This window comes from Leucopleurus acutus (genome assembly GCF_964270905.1).
Source record: "Leucopleurus acutus genome assembly, chromosome: 9".
Lineage (NCBI taxonomy): Eukaryota > Metazoa > Chordata > Mammalia > Artiodactyla > Delphinidae > Leucopleurus > Leucopleurus acutus.
Genome location: NC_139144.1, coordinates 81889781 through 81905196, shown reverse-complemented (window position 1 = coordinate 81905196; position 15416 = coordinate 81889781). Strand labels below are relative to the sequence as shown.

The 15416-nt window shown below is 39.4% G+C and overlaps 1 protein-coding gene across 2 annotated transcripts in view; it reads left to right on the top strand.

The window, feature by feature from the left end:
- The first annotated feature begins 5524 nt into the window (after positions 1-5524).
- The window catches only part of WASL (WASP like actin nucleation promoting factor), a 66664-nt gene continuing 56772 nt past the window's right edge, over positions 5525-15416 (top strand). The window contains exon 1 of one of the 2 annotated variants that reach the window (XM_082845999.1): positions 5525-5934. In XM_082845999.1, the coding sequence (XP_082702125.1) occupies positions 5818-5934 (117 nt within the window). In that variant the 5' untranslated portion in view covers positions 5525-5817. The remainder of the gene's footprint in view (positions 5935-15416) is intronic. The other variant, XM_082845998.1, reaches the window with a different exon arrangement.

The window sequence follows — 15416 nt, the reverse complement described above, 5'->3', positions numbered from 1 at the left end:
AGAGTGGAGAAAATGATGAGAAAGTGACACAAGAAAACTTTCCAGTACTAAAGGACATGAGTTTTTAGATAGAAAGGGCATTTGAAATACCCATTTAATACAATAAATGTTAAAAGATCCCACTGTTGGTATATCATCAAATTTTAGAATTCCATGAGCAAATAGAAGATCCTAAAAACTTCTAGAGACAATAGCCACACACAAAGGACCAGCATCAGAATAATATCATATTTGAACAGCAATGTTAAAATTAGAAATCAATGGAATAACACATCCAAATTCTGAAGGATAGTGATTTTCAATCTGAAATTCTAGACCCTGTTAAACTATCAGCCACTTGTGAGATTAGAATAAGACATCTGATGTGCAAGATCTCAAAAATTTTACTTTTTACATATATTTGTCTAGGGAAGTCACTAATGAATACATGCTCTCCAAACAAGGGAAAAAAACAAGATAGTTAACATAGGATCCAAGAATCAGAGAACCCAACACAAAAGAGGTGAAAGGAAATCCCAGACAACAGCCATGCAGTCAAGAGAGCAACAGTCTAGATTAAGCGGAGGGCCCTGGGAGACAGGTCTCTGATTAAAACAAACAAAAACAACATAAGTACATCTAATAGATTCCTGATACATTTGATTATGTGGAAAAGAGTATGGGGAAGGATTTTACAGTCGTTAAAGAATACAGAAGAAATGAAACAATTAAACAAAAGAAAATTTGAAGAAATCATGGAGGGGAAAATAAACCCAACAAAGTAAAAGCCCTACACGAATGTAAATATTGTAATGTAAATACCAAAAGAAACAGTTCAGAGTGGAGGATGACTCTGGGGGGGAGTAAATGGGGGTAGAGAAGGAAGCATGGAGCTTCTGGGTTATGCTGTTGTTATAAGCTTTGTAGTATCATTTTATTTTTTAAATCATGTGAATGTATCATTTTTAATAAAGCTAAAAATTGATTTTTAAAAATTTATATGTATTTTGCAATATGTACAAATATTGAATTACGTTGTACAACTGAAACTAATATAATGTTATATGTTAATTATATCTCAATTAAAAAAAAAAGAAAATATGTAAGCCTAGGTTTCAACTCTGAAATGGAAAATGAACTACTAATAAACCTGAAGAAAAGAGTAATAAAAATGAACACAAAAATTACTGAAATAGAAATAACAAACTTGATCAAAATTACAACAAAAAAGTTATATGGTAGAAGAGTCCATATCCTTCATCTCAATACTTTGAGTGAAGTAATCCATGGAGACTCAAGACATCGTCAAAACATCATAAGTATCCAAACTGCCTACTCATCCATAAGGCAGACTGACCTTGAGCACACTAAAATAAAGAAGCCAATGTCCTCCCTCTCTCATTTGGAATAATCCAACTGAGAACCACTGAGTATTCATTAAAGTTAAAGAGCAGTGGAAAAGAAAAAAAAACAGTTAGCAGCATCCTGGGAACTATAACATACATATTTCAAATAATTTCTTGAATGAAGCTATGTATTAGGTATGTGGAGACTAGTGGTACTGGCCATGTAGTGGTAGTAACTATCACTGGTAATTCACTAGCACGATTAAGAATTCAGTTTTCCACTAAGACCAATAAGAAATCAGAATGGGTTGTAAATAAGCTGTCTATTTCTGAAAAAGTAAGCCCCAGAGAGGCTTGTACTCAAAATGAACTTAAAAGGGAGAGGGAGTGGAATATCGTTCGCTAGCTTACTTTTCAAGATTTTAGTTGATGAAAAATAAAACATTTAACTTGGGAGGACAAGGACAAATTCTCTTAAACATTTCTATATGCAACATTCGCATAAACGTGCAGAGATATTTTACAAGGCGAATATTCTAAACCCATGGCACTTGGAGGTTGCGTGTGGGAAGTGACATTCACCACTCCTGCAGCAGCCAGGTTTGCTGTTGTTCTGTCTCTACAACTCAGCTCTGCCATGGGAAAGCAGCAAGTCAGGATTGGTAATTATGACTACAATGGCTGTTGAATGTCACAGATCCCTGTGTGCAGCTACCTCTACATTCCCCTACAAGGAAGGGTGTCATTCCATTTTTAAATGATTAACATTAGCAAGGGGAACAGGGTGCTTCAGAGGACTTGTAACAGTACATAAACAATGATATTTGTAAAGGAGAAAAGTGGATTAACAGAGCACTAGGACAGGAGAAATTGGCAAAGTATAACAGTAACGGCAGGGAATGCATCTGAAAAAAATGCCTTCGTTTCCGTAAATAAGCTACCCTAATGTTTTCTGTTAAAATGAGGACTTTACCTTAAAGGATTATAGCAAAGAGAGAAGAAAATAAAAGACCTAAAATAGATTCTAAGTGAGTCAAGGAAAGTCAATAGGAAAAATTAAACATGAATTGCCTTATTCTGAGTGATATCCATAGACATTTTAAGACAGCTTATGCATTTTATACCTACAGGAAGATAGAATCCCTACAGTCTTCTTCACCTAGCTTACAAACTTCAAGATACTTAGTTGAAGGGAAATAGAATCCTTCTTATTTCCTGGATCAAATCCAGTCTCTCAAACTGGGTAAAAAGAATTTGAGATAAGAAAATAACTTGCCAAAGAAAACAGAGAGAAGGTTGTCTTGTGTTCTGCCAAATAAAGGATATGCTCTCAAGAATCAAAGGAAGAAGGGGACTTGCTAAAACCTTTCAAACAAATACAGCTGGTACTGCTTGGTCTCAGGATGATCGTGGAAAAATAGAATCCTTGTATGCATGGTAAGGCAGGAAAATCCAAATATTGCTTGTTCACATGTTCATGAGAGTAAGGAAGTCCTATTGCCAATGCAATGTCCACGCTTACATTTCCCACAATTTAAGAATTAAGAACAAAAAGCTGGAAAAAGCCCAGAGAAAAGCAAAAACGACAATGAAGGGGTAGAAAATAAGAACTTAAATTGCAATTCTGTGGACAAAACCATATTTAAAATTTTGAGGAAAAGTTAAAGACATGTTTTGGGCTTGAGACAAAAGCCTATGGTCGTTATAATTTCCCATCCTCATTTCTAAAGAAAAAAGAACAAGGGCAAAAGAGTCAGAAAATTGCATTTAGAAATAGATAAGTTGTTGAAAATTTCCTGAAAGAAAAAAAATCAATTAAAACATAAATAGTCTAGACTAACAACAGGTTGTGAAAGGATTGGAACCCAACAGTTGTCAGCACGGGACAGATTCTTCAACTCATAGCTACTGTCCATTCAACTATCCTCCTATAGCTTCTTTTTTCAGTCCTTTTCCACATCTCTCTCTCCTATCTTCAAAATAGTTTGGTAGTCTGCAACGTTTAAAAGCTGGTATTCTGGCATAAAAATGGCTATCTTTCAGTTTTTATTAGAAATTAATATGATTCTGTCTCTAGATTGATAGTTTCAAAAAGTTTTGTAATTTCAGCATACTGGGACACATAAACCTATGTGACATAACATATAGCCTAACTAGAAATTCTGCTAACAAAGAAATTATGCCCCAAATTCACCACTATCTATCTGAAGAACTATATAGAGTCCCAAATACGAAGGACAGTTTTCAAAGTAGCATGCTTAGATACGACCAAGGTAAAAGTACACATTTCAGCTCAACGCTTGCTCCCTTAGCTAAGGGAAGGCAGAGCGGACCACAGGCAAGGATGGTCAATGACAGGACAAATAGTATTTGAGTAACCACTCTGTATCAGGTATTTTACACGTTATCTTGGTAAATTTTGTAACTTTGAAGTATGTTGAATTATCTGTTTATGCTACACCTTTATTAAACAGAAATTATTTTCACTTTATGGATGAGGAAACAAACTCAGAAGAGCAACTTGGCCAAAGTCCGTAAGGTTAGAATGACAGAATAAGAACTCCAACTTAGGCCTATCTGAAGCCTATACTTCTGTTACTATCCTGGTTCACAGGTTTGAAAATATTACGGAACTAATCTCTACTTCTCAAGAATTGGTAATGCTTTCCACTATCACTGTGGCTTTTATATATAGGAACCTCACTTTTTTTTTTTTTGCGGTACGCGGGCCTCTCACTGTTGTGGCCTCTCCCGTTGCGGAGCACAGGCTCTGGACGCGCAGGCTCAGCGGCCATGGCTGACGGGCCCAGCCGTTCCGCGGCATATGGCATCTTCCCGGACTGGGGCACGAACCCCTGTCCCCTGCATCGGCAGGCGGACTCTCAACCACTGTGCCACCAGGGAAGCCCAAATTTTTTATATTTTTAAAGTGTATTGATAATGGTTTAGCAATCTGTTTAGTACATCCAAGATTTGTACTGGGAGCTTTCAGAAATATTAAAATCAAATAGTTTTACCAAATTTCATTTGGCAAAGGACAGATGTCTTAAGTTTAATATAGGTAACTCTTTTGTTTTAACCGAATAGCAAGCAAACATGATGGTAAAGTTAATGCAATAAATGCTAATTTGTTTAAAGTGGAGATGCTTATTTATAATTCACAGCAGTGGGTATTATTTATCATTTACATATTCCAAAACTTGGTTTTAATACAGCTGTCTAGTATTTAATTTACTGAACAAAGGGGGTTATCCTAGGTGGCTTTCAGTATTCTGAGACATACAAAACAAAAACAAAAACAAAAAAACTCCTGAAATCTGTAAGTTCTAAGGATTAAATCACAATATGTATTTCCCTGGGTGACACCCCAAAATGGGCACATTCATTTTGGATAAAGAGAACACAAAGTCTTTGGGGTTTGAGAGAAAGAAAAAGACGAGAGGGGGGAAAAAAGAAATACTTTTTAATTCACAAAACGGGGGGGGGGAATGTGTGGAGGACCCTTCGAGAAGAGGCTGAACTGAAATGTTACAAACACATTTGTCCTACGAGACACACCAGCGGGCGGTAGAAATCTTTTCTAAGTGCGTCTGCTTTCTCGGAACATCCATCAGCAAGATCTGTTTCAGAATTCTGGGAGAGACCTGGTCCTTCACTCCCACTCCCACTGCTGAAGTCTGGACAAACTCTGAGAAACCGTAGGCACCTGCGGCTCTGACGGAACCAGCGAGGAGCACGGGGGAGCGCGTCCCTTCGCCCATTTTCCGTCTGCAGATTCCAGACCTTTCTGACAAGCGGTGTGAACGTCCGGCTGTCGCGCCCCAGAAATGCGACCTCGTCCGCGGAGGATGACCTGGGTCTGCACTGAAGCTCCGCAAAGGTGTGCGTCAGCATAAGAGAGACGGGCAGCTCGGCCACGGAGACCTGACGCCTCCTCCCTCCAGGGCTCTGCCAGCGGAAAACACCCGAGAAAGGAGCCCAGACGCGGGAGCCCGCGCCTGACCCGCAGCCCCGCATCCGGCCGCCCCTCGGCCGGAAGGGGGTGTGGCCTCGGTCCGGCGCGGCGAAGCCAGCCGCGACGTGGGGGGGGGTCCTCCCGGGGCCGCAGACGCGCGTTTCCGGCGCGCTCCCCCGCGTCTTGCGTCCTGTGGTCTCGCCCGTCCCCGCTGCCATGTTGAATTGTGCGGCCGCCGCCGCCGCCGCCGCGGAAGGAGGGTTGGAGGAGGAGTTGGGAGTTTAGCGCAGTCGCCGGAGTGCGAAGACAACGAGCCTCCGGCCAGAGCCTGGGCCGGCCGGAGCTGGGAGCTTCCCTTTCTCAGCGCGGCCCGCCGTCGACTCCTCCTTCCCGTGGCCTCCTCCCCGCGCCGGCGGAGCTGCGAGATGCTGCGCCTCTGATTACCCTCCTCCCGCCCCTGTCACCGAGAAAGGGGACGAGCGCTCGCCCACTCGCTGGAGGAGACTGCCCTGGCCTCCCTACCCCGCCGGCGAAACCATGAGCTCCGGCCAGCAGCAGCCGCCGCCGCCGCGGAGGGTCACTAACGTGGGGTCCCTGCTGCTCACCCCGCAGGAGAACGAGTCCCTCTTCACCTTCCTGGGCAAGAAATGTGTGGTCAGTGGCCGAGACACGCGTCGCCGCCCCCGACCTTACCTCACGGGCCCGGGCTGGAGGGCCGGGAAGTGGGAGTGGGGAAGGAGGCGGGAGCGGCGCGGGTGGGCGGTGGTGCTGCCGGCCAGGCCTCCCGTCGGCCCCGGCCCCGCGTCGGCCCTCCGGCCCCGCGTCGGCCCTCCGGCTCGGCTTCCTGGGTGCGGGCCGGCGCGGCCGGACGCCGCCTCCCGGACCTGCCCGGGGAGCACGCAGGGAAGTGTCACCTCCGCAGGCCTGCCCTGGAGCCCTGCTCGGTCGGACCCGGGTCCGTGCTCTTGCTGCTGATTCAGACTTTACTGTCAGGCCTCACGGGGATTTTCTTCTTGCCCGAGCTGCTTGATCTTAGTAACTGGGCCCCTGGACTGGCCCTCGCTTCTCCACCCACAGCCGATCTGGGGGCGCCTTCCTTCACAATGCCAGAGGTTTCAGGAGTGGGTCGGTCGGGGACCGAGGCCCAAATATGAATGAATCGGACCATAAGGTGGTTTTTTAATCTCCTTTGAGGATCTTCATTCCTTTGAGGAATGAAGTCGAGTGCGTCTGTTCAGAATGAGGGCAGGAAATGCTACTGCTCCCCGTTGCAGAGAAACGAGGTTTATTTCTCCAGCGGTCTCGCCCAGGCCTGGTTTTTCTCTCCTCTCCACTGTTTTTTGATTTTGGGGTTTTTTTGGTTGTTTTCTTTTCTTTCTTTCTTTCCATTGGTGGGAGATGTTGCTTTCCCACACCAAGCGCAGAGGAACCGCAGTCTCCAGCAGTTCTTGGCCTTTGGGGGTCTGAGAATGGTTCTTAGGTTGGTGCAGTGCGGCCTGGTCCAAGCCCCAATGGCCGGTTGGGAGCGAGCTGCTCTGCTGTGGGAAGGGGAATGTGTGTTGTTGACGGAAGCGTTCATTACACGGGCCGCTGGCACTTCTGCGGGTGGGGAGGTTCTGCTCTGCGGGGTAGGCCTCGTTAGGCTGCATCTTACTGCGCTGGCTGGGTTGAACTGTGGTTGAGTTTGTTGGAACGCTGTTTGGGTCCCTTTCTCCCCCCTTTACTGCTTAACACCTGCGGAGTATGTGCCACTGGAACCCGGGAAGCACCGAGTGAAATGCCAACAGGGCTGTACCTTTTACAGCTTTTCTTAGTAGTGCTAAGTGTGTCAAACCAGACTCCACCTGCTTGTTTGAGAAGTTGGGATTAGACAGGTTCTGGGAAGTTACCAGATTAATTGTTAATTTTCTAGGAGTTTACCCTTTGTATCCTGTGCCATCCAGTAGGAGATTGAATCATTACATTCAGTTCAGATGTGTTTCAGATTTCAGAAGTTAGACCTGATTAGAAGAATAAAATGAGGGGGGTGGCTTAAAATGAGAACTGGGGGAAACAACTGTAAGGGCAGTCAAGCCCTTTACTCCCCACACACACTGTTTAAACCAATGAGAAAACTGAGCCAGTGAGCCCGAAGTCACCCAGCAATTTAGTAATGTAACCAGAACTAGAAAACCAGGACTCCTGATGCCTACTCTGTTGTACTTTCCACTACATCATGTTGTTTTAGAAGAGTTTTTTTTCTTACTTGTTATTGACTTATTTAAAAGTGGTATGAAAGAAATAGTAACTTCTATTTTTCATCAGAAACTGATATAATTAAAGTGTAAGACTCTTAAAGCAGCACTAATTTTTGAATATTTTCAACTTAGGAAAATCTTCAGTACTTTAAAAATGACATTATTTAAAGTTTGTGGGTTTACCACTTTTGTTGTGTAATCTGTATCAGAAAGCAAGTAGTTGTACCATGTGTTACCTACCAGACGCATTAACTTTAAGCAGGAAGGACATTACATTTATACCCAAGTACACTGACTAATTGCTCTGTGCTTACCTGTAATGTTTACTGGTTTGAAAAAAATGACTGATGTGGAAGAATACAACGATAGATAGAGAATGAATTTCTGTCATTTAAAACCACACTGTTGTAGTTACCTGCTCTTGTGGTGTGAAATGGTTGCGGAGATTAACTTTAATATTTGAAGTCTCCAATTACAGAGTAAAGAATGATATGTTAATTTTCTGGAACAGTCCTTTTTTTCCCCTTTGCTGACTATGCAGTTTTTTGTACAATACTGAAATACATGGTCTCATTAAAAAAAAAAAATGAAGCAATGAGATTTATAGGTCAAACCAAATTTGTTTAGCAAGATGTATTCAGAACTCTATCTAAGAATTCAGGAAATGAAACAGGAGTAGTTGTAGTTCCAGCTCTCAAGGAGTTTCATTCCTTCTTTCACTCAGCAAATATGTATTGAGTAGCTAAATGTTGAGGTCAAAATCAGGGTTGATGCCTGCACTAAGGGAGCTTACTATATCTAAAAAGAGAAACAAATGTGTAAACTGATGAGTATGTCAATACTTCAGAGTGATGTGCAAGAGGCTGCATGTCACAATGGAAAATCCTGTATCCTGGCTTTGTAATCAGCAGATCAGGGTTTAAACTCATATGGTCACTTTGGACAAGTTTCTTAAGCCCCCTGTCCTAGCATTGGTTTTCTCTTTTCTAAAATAAGGATACTATCTCTTGGGGTGGTTGTGTGGATTAGAAGGACTATATGTGTAGATGCTATTATTTTTATAAAAGTTTAGGAGATCAGAAGAGAGGATGAGTAAACGCTTTTTAGAATGGTCAGTACCTGAACATTTAAGATTAGTAGGTATAGTCGTCATCGGGTGCTCAAGTCCCTTGCAGTCAGCCCTCCATGTCCAGAGATTTGGAGGGCCAACTACCCCCCAGGTTGATGAGAGGTATGAAACAGCTTGGGAAGTCAGGGGACCTCCTAATAGTATGTTATGGAGCAAGAAGGGGTCTCAAGTTTAGGTATACATTGGAATCATTGGGGAGATTATTACAAATGCATATGGCTAGGCCAAATTCCTAGATAATATTCAAATTCATTGAGTCTGAGGTGTAACTTGGGCATTTCTATTTTTAGCAAGCTTAATAGAAGTCTCCAACTTATATCACAGTTTGAGAACCACTGCTAAAATCCACTGTTTTCTAATAGGGTAATCCTGAAGCACATTGGAAATATTAATAGGTTTTCCCTCAATCTTTGGTCCATAAACTCTTTCAGGACAGCATTTCTCTAACCCCTTCAGATAACAATGTGTGTTTCATAGGTGTAAGAGATGCAGTTGAGGAAGTATTGCACTAGTTAGTGGGGTACCACAAGATCAGATTTGACTTTTAGAAAGTTTGGGGAGAAAGGTAGAGGCACTCTATTATAGAAGGTGGATTGAGGGTTGTTAGATTGGAGGCAAAGGAGATCAGATATGTGTTTACAATCACCTGCATGAAATATGATGAGGGTGTGAATTAAAGCAGTGCTAGTGGGATAAAGGAGCAAAAGACTCCAGTAGGATTTCATCCCCCTTAGGTAGAGGGCATGAAGGAAGGGAACTGGGGAAAAGGCAGGTATAAAACCACCAGCAGAAAAAGTATGCAGAAACATGCATGTGTCACTAGATGTAAATATGCCTAGATGTTAATGAAACTCTAGGTTGCTGATTGTTTTCATGGAGGAGGTGAATTTTCAGTAAAGCTATAGTTTTACCACAGTTTTTAAAAATAGATTTTGAAAAAGTTGAGGGTTCATTTAAAGTTATATGTAAATATATGTTATGTAATTTTACATAAAGTTAATAGTTCTGTTGCAATTTATTAGCTGGTGGTATTTTCTTAGAACAATTAAGAAGGGTTAGAAACAAGATTACTAGGTCTAGTTTTGTAGTTAGTTCTGTTGCCTTTCATGTGTGTGATTTAACTTATTTTCTGTAAAGAGTATATCCATCTTGCCAAGAAAAGTTAAATATACACATTCCTGAATAAGTAAGAAATTAAGGACTGGGAGAAAACAAAACCTTATACTATCCCTCTGGTCCAGATGGATTGGGGTTAGAAATGTTAACTATTACCATTCCCTGCATACTCACTTGGTTTGTTTCAGGATTTAGTGATATTAAGAAGGCATTTTTATTAACTAAGTTTAATTTTTATTTTCTTTAGTTCCTCAGCACTTGTTTTAAACTTGCTTAAAGTCTTTAGTTTTTTGTTTGTTTTCTCACCCTATATATAATTCTGGGAGATTAGACCTTATGCCTACATAGTCTTCTATAATTTTTATAATAACTGGCATACAGATCACTGAATACTTACTGATTGCATAATTATAATAGCTAACTTGTTTACTCCTTAGGAGTTCATTCAGCATTTCTCATTACTTGATCAGGTTGTTAAAACCTTTAGTTTCTAATACAGATGGTATCTGGACTTCAGTCTTCATTTATTAGGAGAACAAAGTGGTTTAATTCTTCTGCTGAACTAATGTAGTTGGTAGCAGTAGCTGTCCAACATTTGTTTCTGTGCTAAATTCTTAAATAGGTTTAGAGAGAGAGGTGCCTATGAGGGATGATTGTCTTGATGAAGCTCTAAATTGAGGCGGTCCCGGAGGGAAGTTAGTGCTGGGAATGTATTTCACCTTGAGTGGTATTTAAGGAGAAAAAAAAAGGTAAAAATTCACAGGATTTGGAATAGACAAAGACATGAAGGCAACCTAGGCTAGTGAAGAGGGAAAAGGTGAGTACAAAAGTTGAGTGTCATACGGGGTGAACTATAAGCACAGGAGATTTAGAAGAATCCAGCAGATCTGGGTTTATATATCCTTTTTTTTTTTATTATTCTTAGCTCTATAGTATAGTCATATTTCTTAACAAGTCTGAGCCTTAGTGTCTAGATTTGTAAAATGGACTTAGTCAAGGATTTCAGAGAATAATGCAATAATGTGTGTAAAGCAGTTAGAATGCTGGCCACTTGCAAAGTGTTCTGGGAGTTGGAGAAGCATGTGAAAGAATGTTGTCATTAATACTATTCACTACTTGGTTTAGATTTCTTGTTACTGGCAGAGAGGTTTTAAAGTAAAATCTTGAACTGTATATTGTATTTGTTTTGATTTAGGTAAATTAATTCTAACATTTTGACTTAAAGTCAGTACATTATAGAGTATGTAAATTAAGAGTTAAGCAGCAGCTGGAACAAATCTCTTTGGGGAATTTCTGGGCAGCCTAAGCCCCTCTGGCTGCTGACCGGAAAGGAAAAAAGGGATACTGGTATAAGAGTTAGGAGTTCCTGGGTTTTAGTCCATGCTCTTCCACCAATTAATTGTGAATGTGAACAGGTATCTACCTTCCTGAACCTCACTTTCCTGGTCTGAAAAGGAGTGGTTGGACAGGTAACACCACAGTCTTTCCACCTTTAATGTTCTACCACTCTAAATGTTCTAGTTGCCAGGGACTCTAGCAGGGAAAGAACAGAGCTTCTGTTAACCTTGGAATATGTGTGTTTTGCTCAGTGGAGACAAAGATAGTATATATCTAAGTGCAAGGTAGATAATCTACAGTCATTTCCCTGCAGATTCCCATTTCTAACTCACCTTTTTCTTAGCATCATAATTTGATAGATATTTTACCGTAGAAAGACCAGGGTAAACAGAATTAAAAAGCATTAGTAATAGAATAATCAGCTCTCAACTAACTTTGAATTATTAATTATTTATTCTAATTACAAGGAATTTTTGGCTTATTATAAGTATGCCTTTTAATTAAGATGGAGTTATTTTAAAGAGTTCCTCTTTTGTTAACCAGTTCCGTCTAGAACCTCATTTCTTGCATGAAACTTTATTAGTGATATGATAGTTTGGTGTTACCTTTTATTGCTTATTATCTAAGGTTAAAAATAAGGTTTTTTTTTTTTAAGTTTTTAGTTTTAAGTGTTAGACTCAGTAGTTATAGTGAACTGACTTGGTTATTTTAGAATGATTAAAAGTTGAGGTTTAGAAGAGCAGATGGAGTTCAGCTTCATTATAAATTATTCTGTCTGAGACTCATAGCTTTGATCCAACAGATAAGAACTCAGCATTATTAATAGAGTTCACTTTCATTGTAAAGGTTCTGGAAGCAAAACAAGTTTATACACTCTTCTCCAGAGTAATCTAATATATATTGTTAACTGTAAATAAAATTCTTCTGGCTGTATAACTGAACAATCTAGTATTTTTTTAAGTATTGTTTACTAATTAGAAGACATTTGGCATATTTAACTATATTCATAAATGTAGTGTAACAAAAATATATTGTTTTTCTTTATTGTATCTGTCAGTATTCTTGGAAATAGAGGATTACATCACTATAGTGTTAATATAAGAGAGTGGAATTATTAGAAAACATCAGTTTCCCTTTGGAGTTAATGTGTTGTAAAGGACTTTATGACCCTTTATTTATTTAGAAAAGCATCTTTTAAAAAAAATACTTATTTATTTGGCTGCGCCGGGGCTTAGTTGCGGCATGCAGGATTTTCACTTGCCGCCTGCGGAATCTAGTTCCCTGACCAGGATGGAACCCGGGCCCCCGTACAGAGCATGGCGTCTTAACCCCTGGACCACCAGGGAAGTTCCTATTACCCTTTTCTTTTTAAAGAAACCAAATAACTGGTGTAATGTCGAAGAGGTGAATCTAGAAGAACTCCCTTTAGAAAATAAAATCAAATGAAAGATTTGTAGTAACTTCATATTTCAATTACTATGACTATCTGTTAGTTTAATTGTTCTCTATGTCCTCGGTTCCTCTGCCATGATGATTTGGCTTTTTAACTTATTTTTTACTTGACCTGAAGATTACTATAGAAATCTGTCTCTATAAAAGGAGTACTCATTAAAGACCAGATAAATTGAAACAAAAGGAAATGCGAAAGACATCTGGGAATATAAAATGCTGTTAAAAATATGAGGAGATCGAAATTATCATCAGACAAATACACAGTAACTTTAGGACAATGAAATATTTTAAAGTTTGATTTTAAAGTTAAACTTTCATATTAAACTTGGAGAAGCTAAAATTATCTAGTGTTTTTAAGTATTAAAATAGAGGTGAAGTTGTTTATCATTTTTTTGGTTCCAAAATAAAAAATTTTAAGTGAAATTCTCCCTCCAGTAAGATGAATACTTTTGTTGCCATAAAAATATCAGAGGATACCTAAATACCTAAGAAATATTCATAGTAGTAAAGGAGCTTATTGATTTGTATGCAGTGCATGAAGCTAATCAAATGATTTCCTCTATTCTTATTAATAAAATATAGTCATGATCAAGAATTGAGGATTTGCTGAGTACATAACACCTTCCCGGTATCTTGGACTACATGGAAAGGGTAGGGAAGATTTAGTCCTTACCCCTCAGTTGTTCACTAAGCCAGGGAAGACAAAAATTATGCATGTAAAGATAGTTTTACAAGCCAGCATATAATAAAGTTTTGAATAATAGGAGAGATAGGTGTATCACTGTGGGTTTTAATACATCATTGTGGGGTTTGAGCATGAGAACCTTAAATGGCCTACAGAATTTATGTCAGAACAAGGAAGTAGCCCAGTTCAAGTGTAGGAAAATGTGTGAGCAACTTAGGAGTAGAAAATTTTCATGGAGTGTTCTGCAACACTGAATAGACTGACTTGGCTAGAACTGAGAATGGTATTTGCTTGAGGAGATAGTGAATGATAAGTTCGAAAGATAAATTGAGTCCAGATTTTAGAAGACCTTGAACGTCAAACCTAGGGATTGAGCTTTAGTCCCTAAGTAGGGAGAAGTCACAAAGATTTTGATTCAAAAAATGTCAAGATAGGAAGGATCTAGGAATGGGGAAAACTGGAAATTATTATTCGTAATAAGAATAATTAACACTTTAAAGTTTACTAAACAGTTTCTTATTCATTATCTTAGCAGACCAGGCCTGGCCTGGCTAAGGAACCTGAATTGTAGCAGCATCTGGTACGGAAAAAGGATTATGAAGGATAGTAAATCCTTGGCCTTTGCTCTCATGGCAGACACCACTTATCACTAACAGCATTTTTTCCTACTTTGTCCTACACACAGCCACTACCAATCAGTCCATGTTCACAGTTGATGAAATCTAGTTGCCATTCCAAGGCTCTATTCTAGAAACATTGTGAAGAAAAAAATGTCAGTACTTGGTTGGCTCTGTGAATTCAAGATGACAACAGAACCTCCTTGTGGAAATGGCTAAATAGTAGAAATTGTAGGATTAGAGCTGTTGGAATCCTTTTTACAGTGTTGGTTGTCGAGGCCTTAGGAGTGGAGTTAGATCCGTGAAGGTGTCAGTGCACGTGAAGATTACAGAGGGAGGCAGTCTAGTCCATATTTGACTTGACCAACATTTGAAAAGGATGGGTTTCAGTGAGGAGTTGAAGGGGGAGAAAGATGTTCTCTTTAAATTACCAGAGAAGTGGTATTCTGCAACTTAACTTTTTCACTTATATTGTATATCTTTCAAACATTTCCATGTTCATTTATATCTGGTACATCCTTTTCATTACTACATCCTATATTTTATGTATTTCTCATAGCTTATTAACCTCTAATAGTTTCCTAGGGCTAGTTTAACAAGGTACCACAAACTGTGTGGCTTAAAAAACAAATTTAATCTCTCTCATTTCTAGAGGCTGGAAGTCCAAAATCAAGGTGTTGGTAGGCTTGGTTCCTTTTGGCGGCACTGAAAGAGAATCTGTCCCATGCATCTCCTAGCTTCTGGCATCTGCTGACCATCCTTGATATTCTTCAGCTTATAGATTCATCACTCCAGTCTCTACCTATGTAATCATCACAGGATGTTTTCTACTTGTCTGTTTCTCTGTCTTCTTTTTGTATAAGGACACCAGTCATTGGACTAGTGTCAACCCTAATGACCTCATCTTAACTTGGTTACATCTGCAAAGAATCTTTTTCGATATATGGTCACATTCACAGATACAGGGGTTAGGACTTAAGTGTATTTTTTAGGGAGACACAACTCAACCCATAACAATGGGTATTTTTATAAACAGTGTATTTTTAGAAACAGTGCTGTAATGAACATTCAAATACCTATTTCTTTGTATCCTTTCCAAGTATTTCTATAGAGTAAATTCAAAGCAGTGAAGTCAGAGAGCATGAGTATTAAAAAATAGTAATAGATACTGCTGAATTATCTTACAAAACAGGTGTTACCAAACTCTGTATAGTCACATCAACACTAGAATTTAAAAATCTTTTTTTGCTTCTGACAGTTTCACTGGTCAAAAAAATCTCATTGTTTGATTTGTAGTTTTTAGTGAAGTTAAATATTTTTTCATGTCTGTTGGTCATTTATATTTCTTCTGTGAAATGCCTATTCTTTAGACCGTTTTTCTATTGGGTTGTTTTTTCTTAGTGACTTAAAGAACTCTTTAGGGATAGTAATTTTACAGTATTTTTTGGCAGTTCATTTTATTTTTCGACGAGTATTTTTGGTCATTGCATAAGTTTTAAATTTTGTGTAGTTAAATATGATAATCTTTCTAGTATATCAAGTTCTTATTTAATACTGTCCTA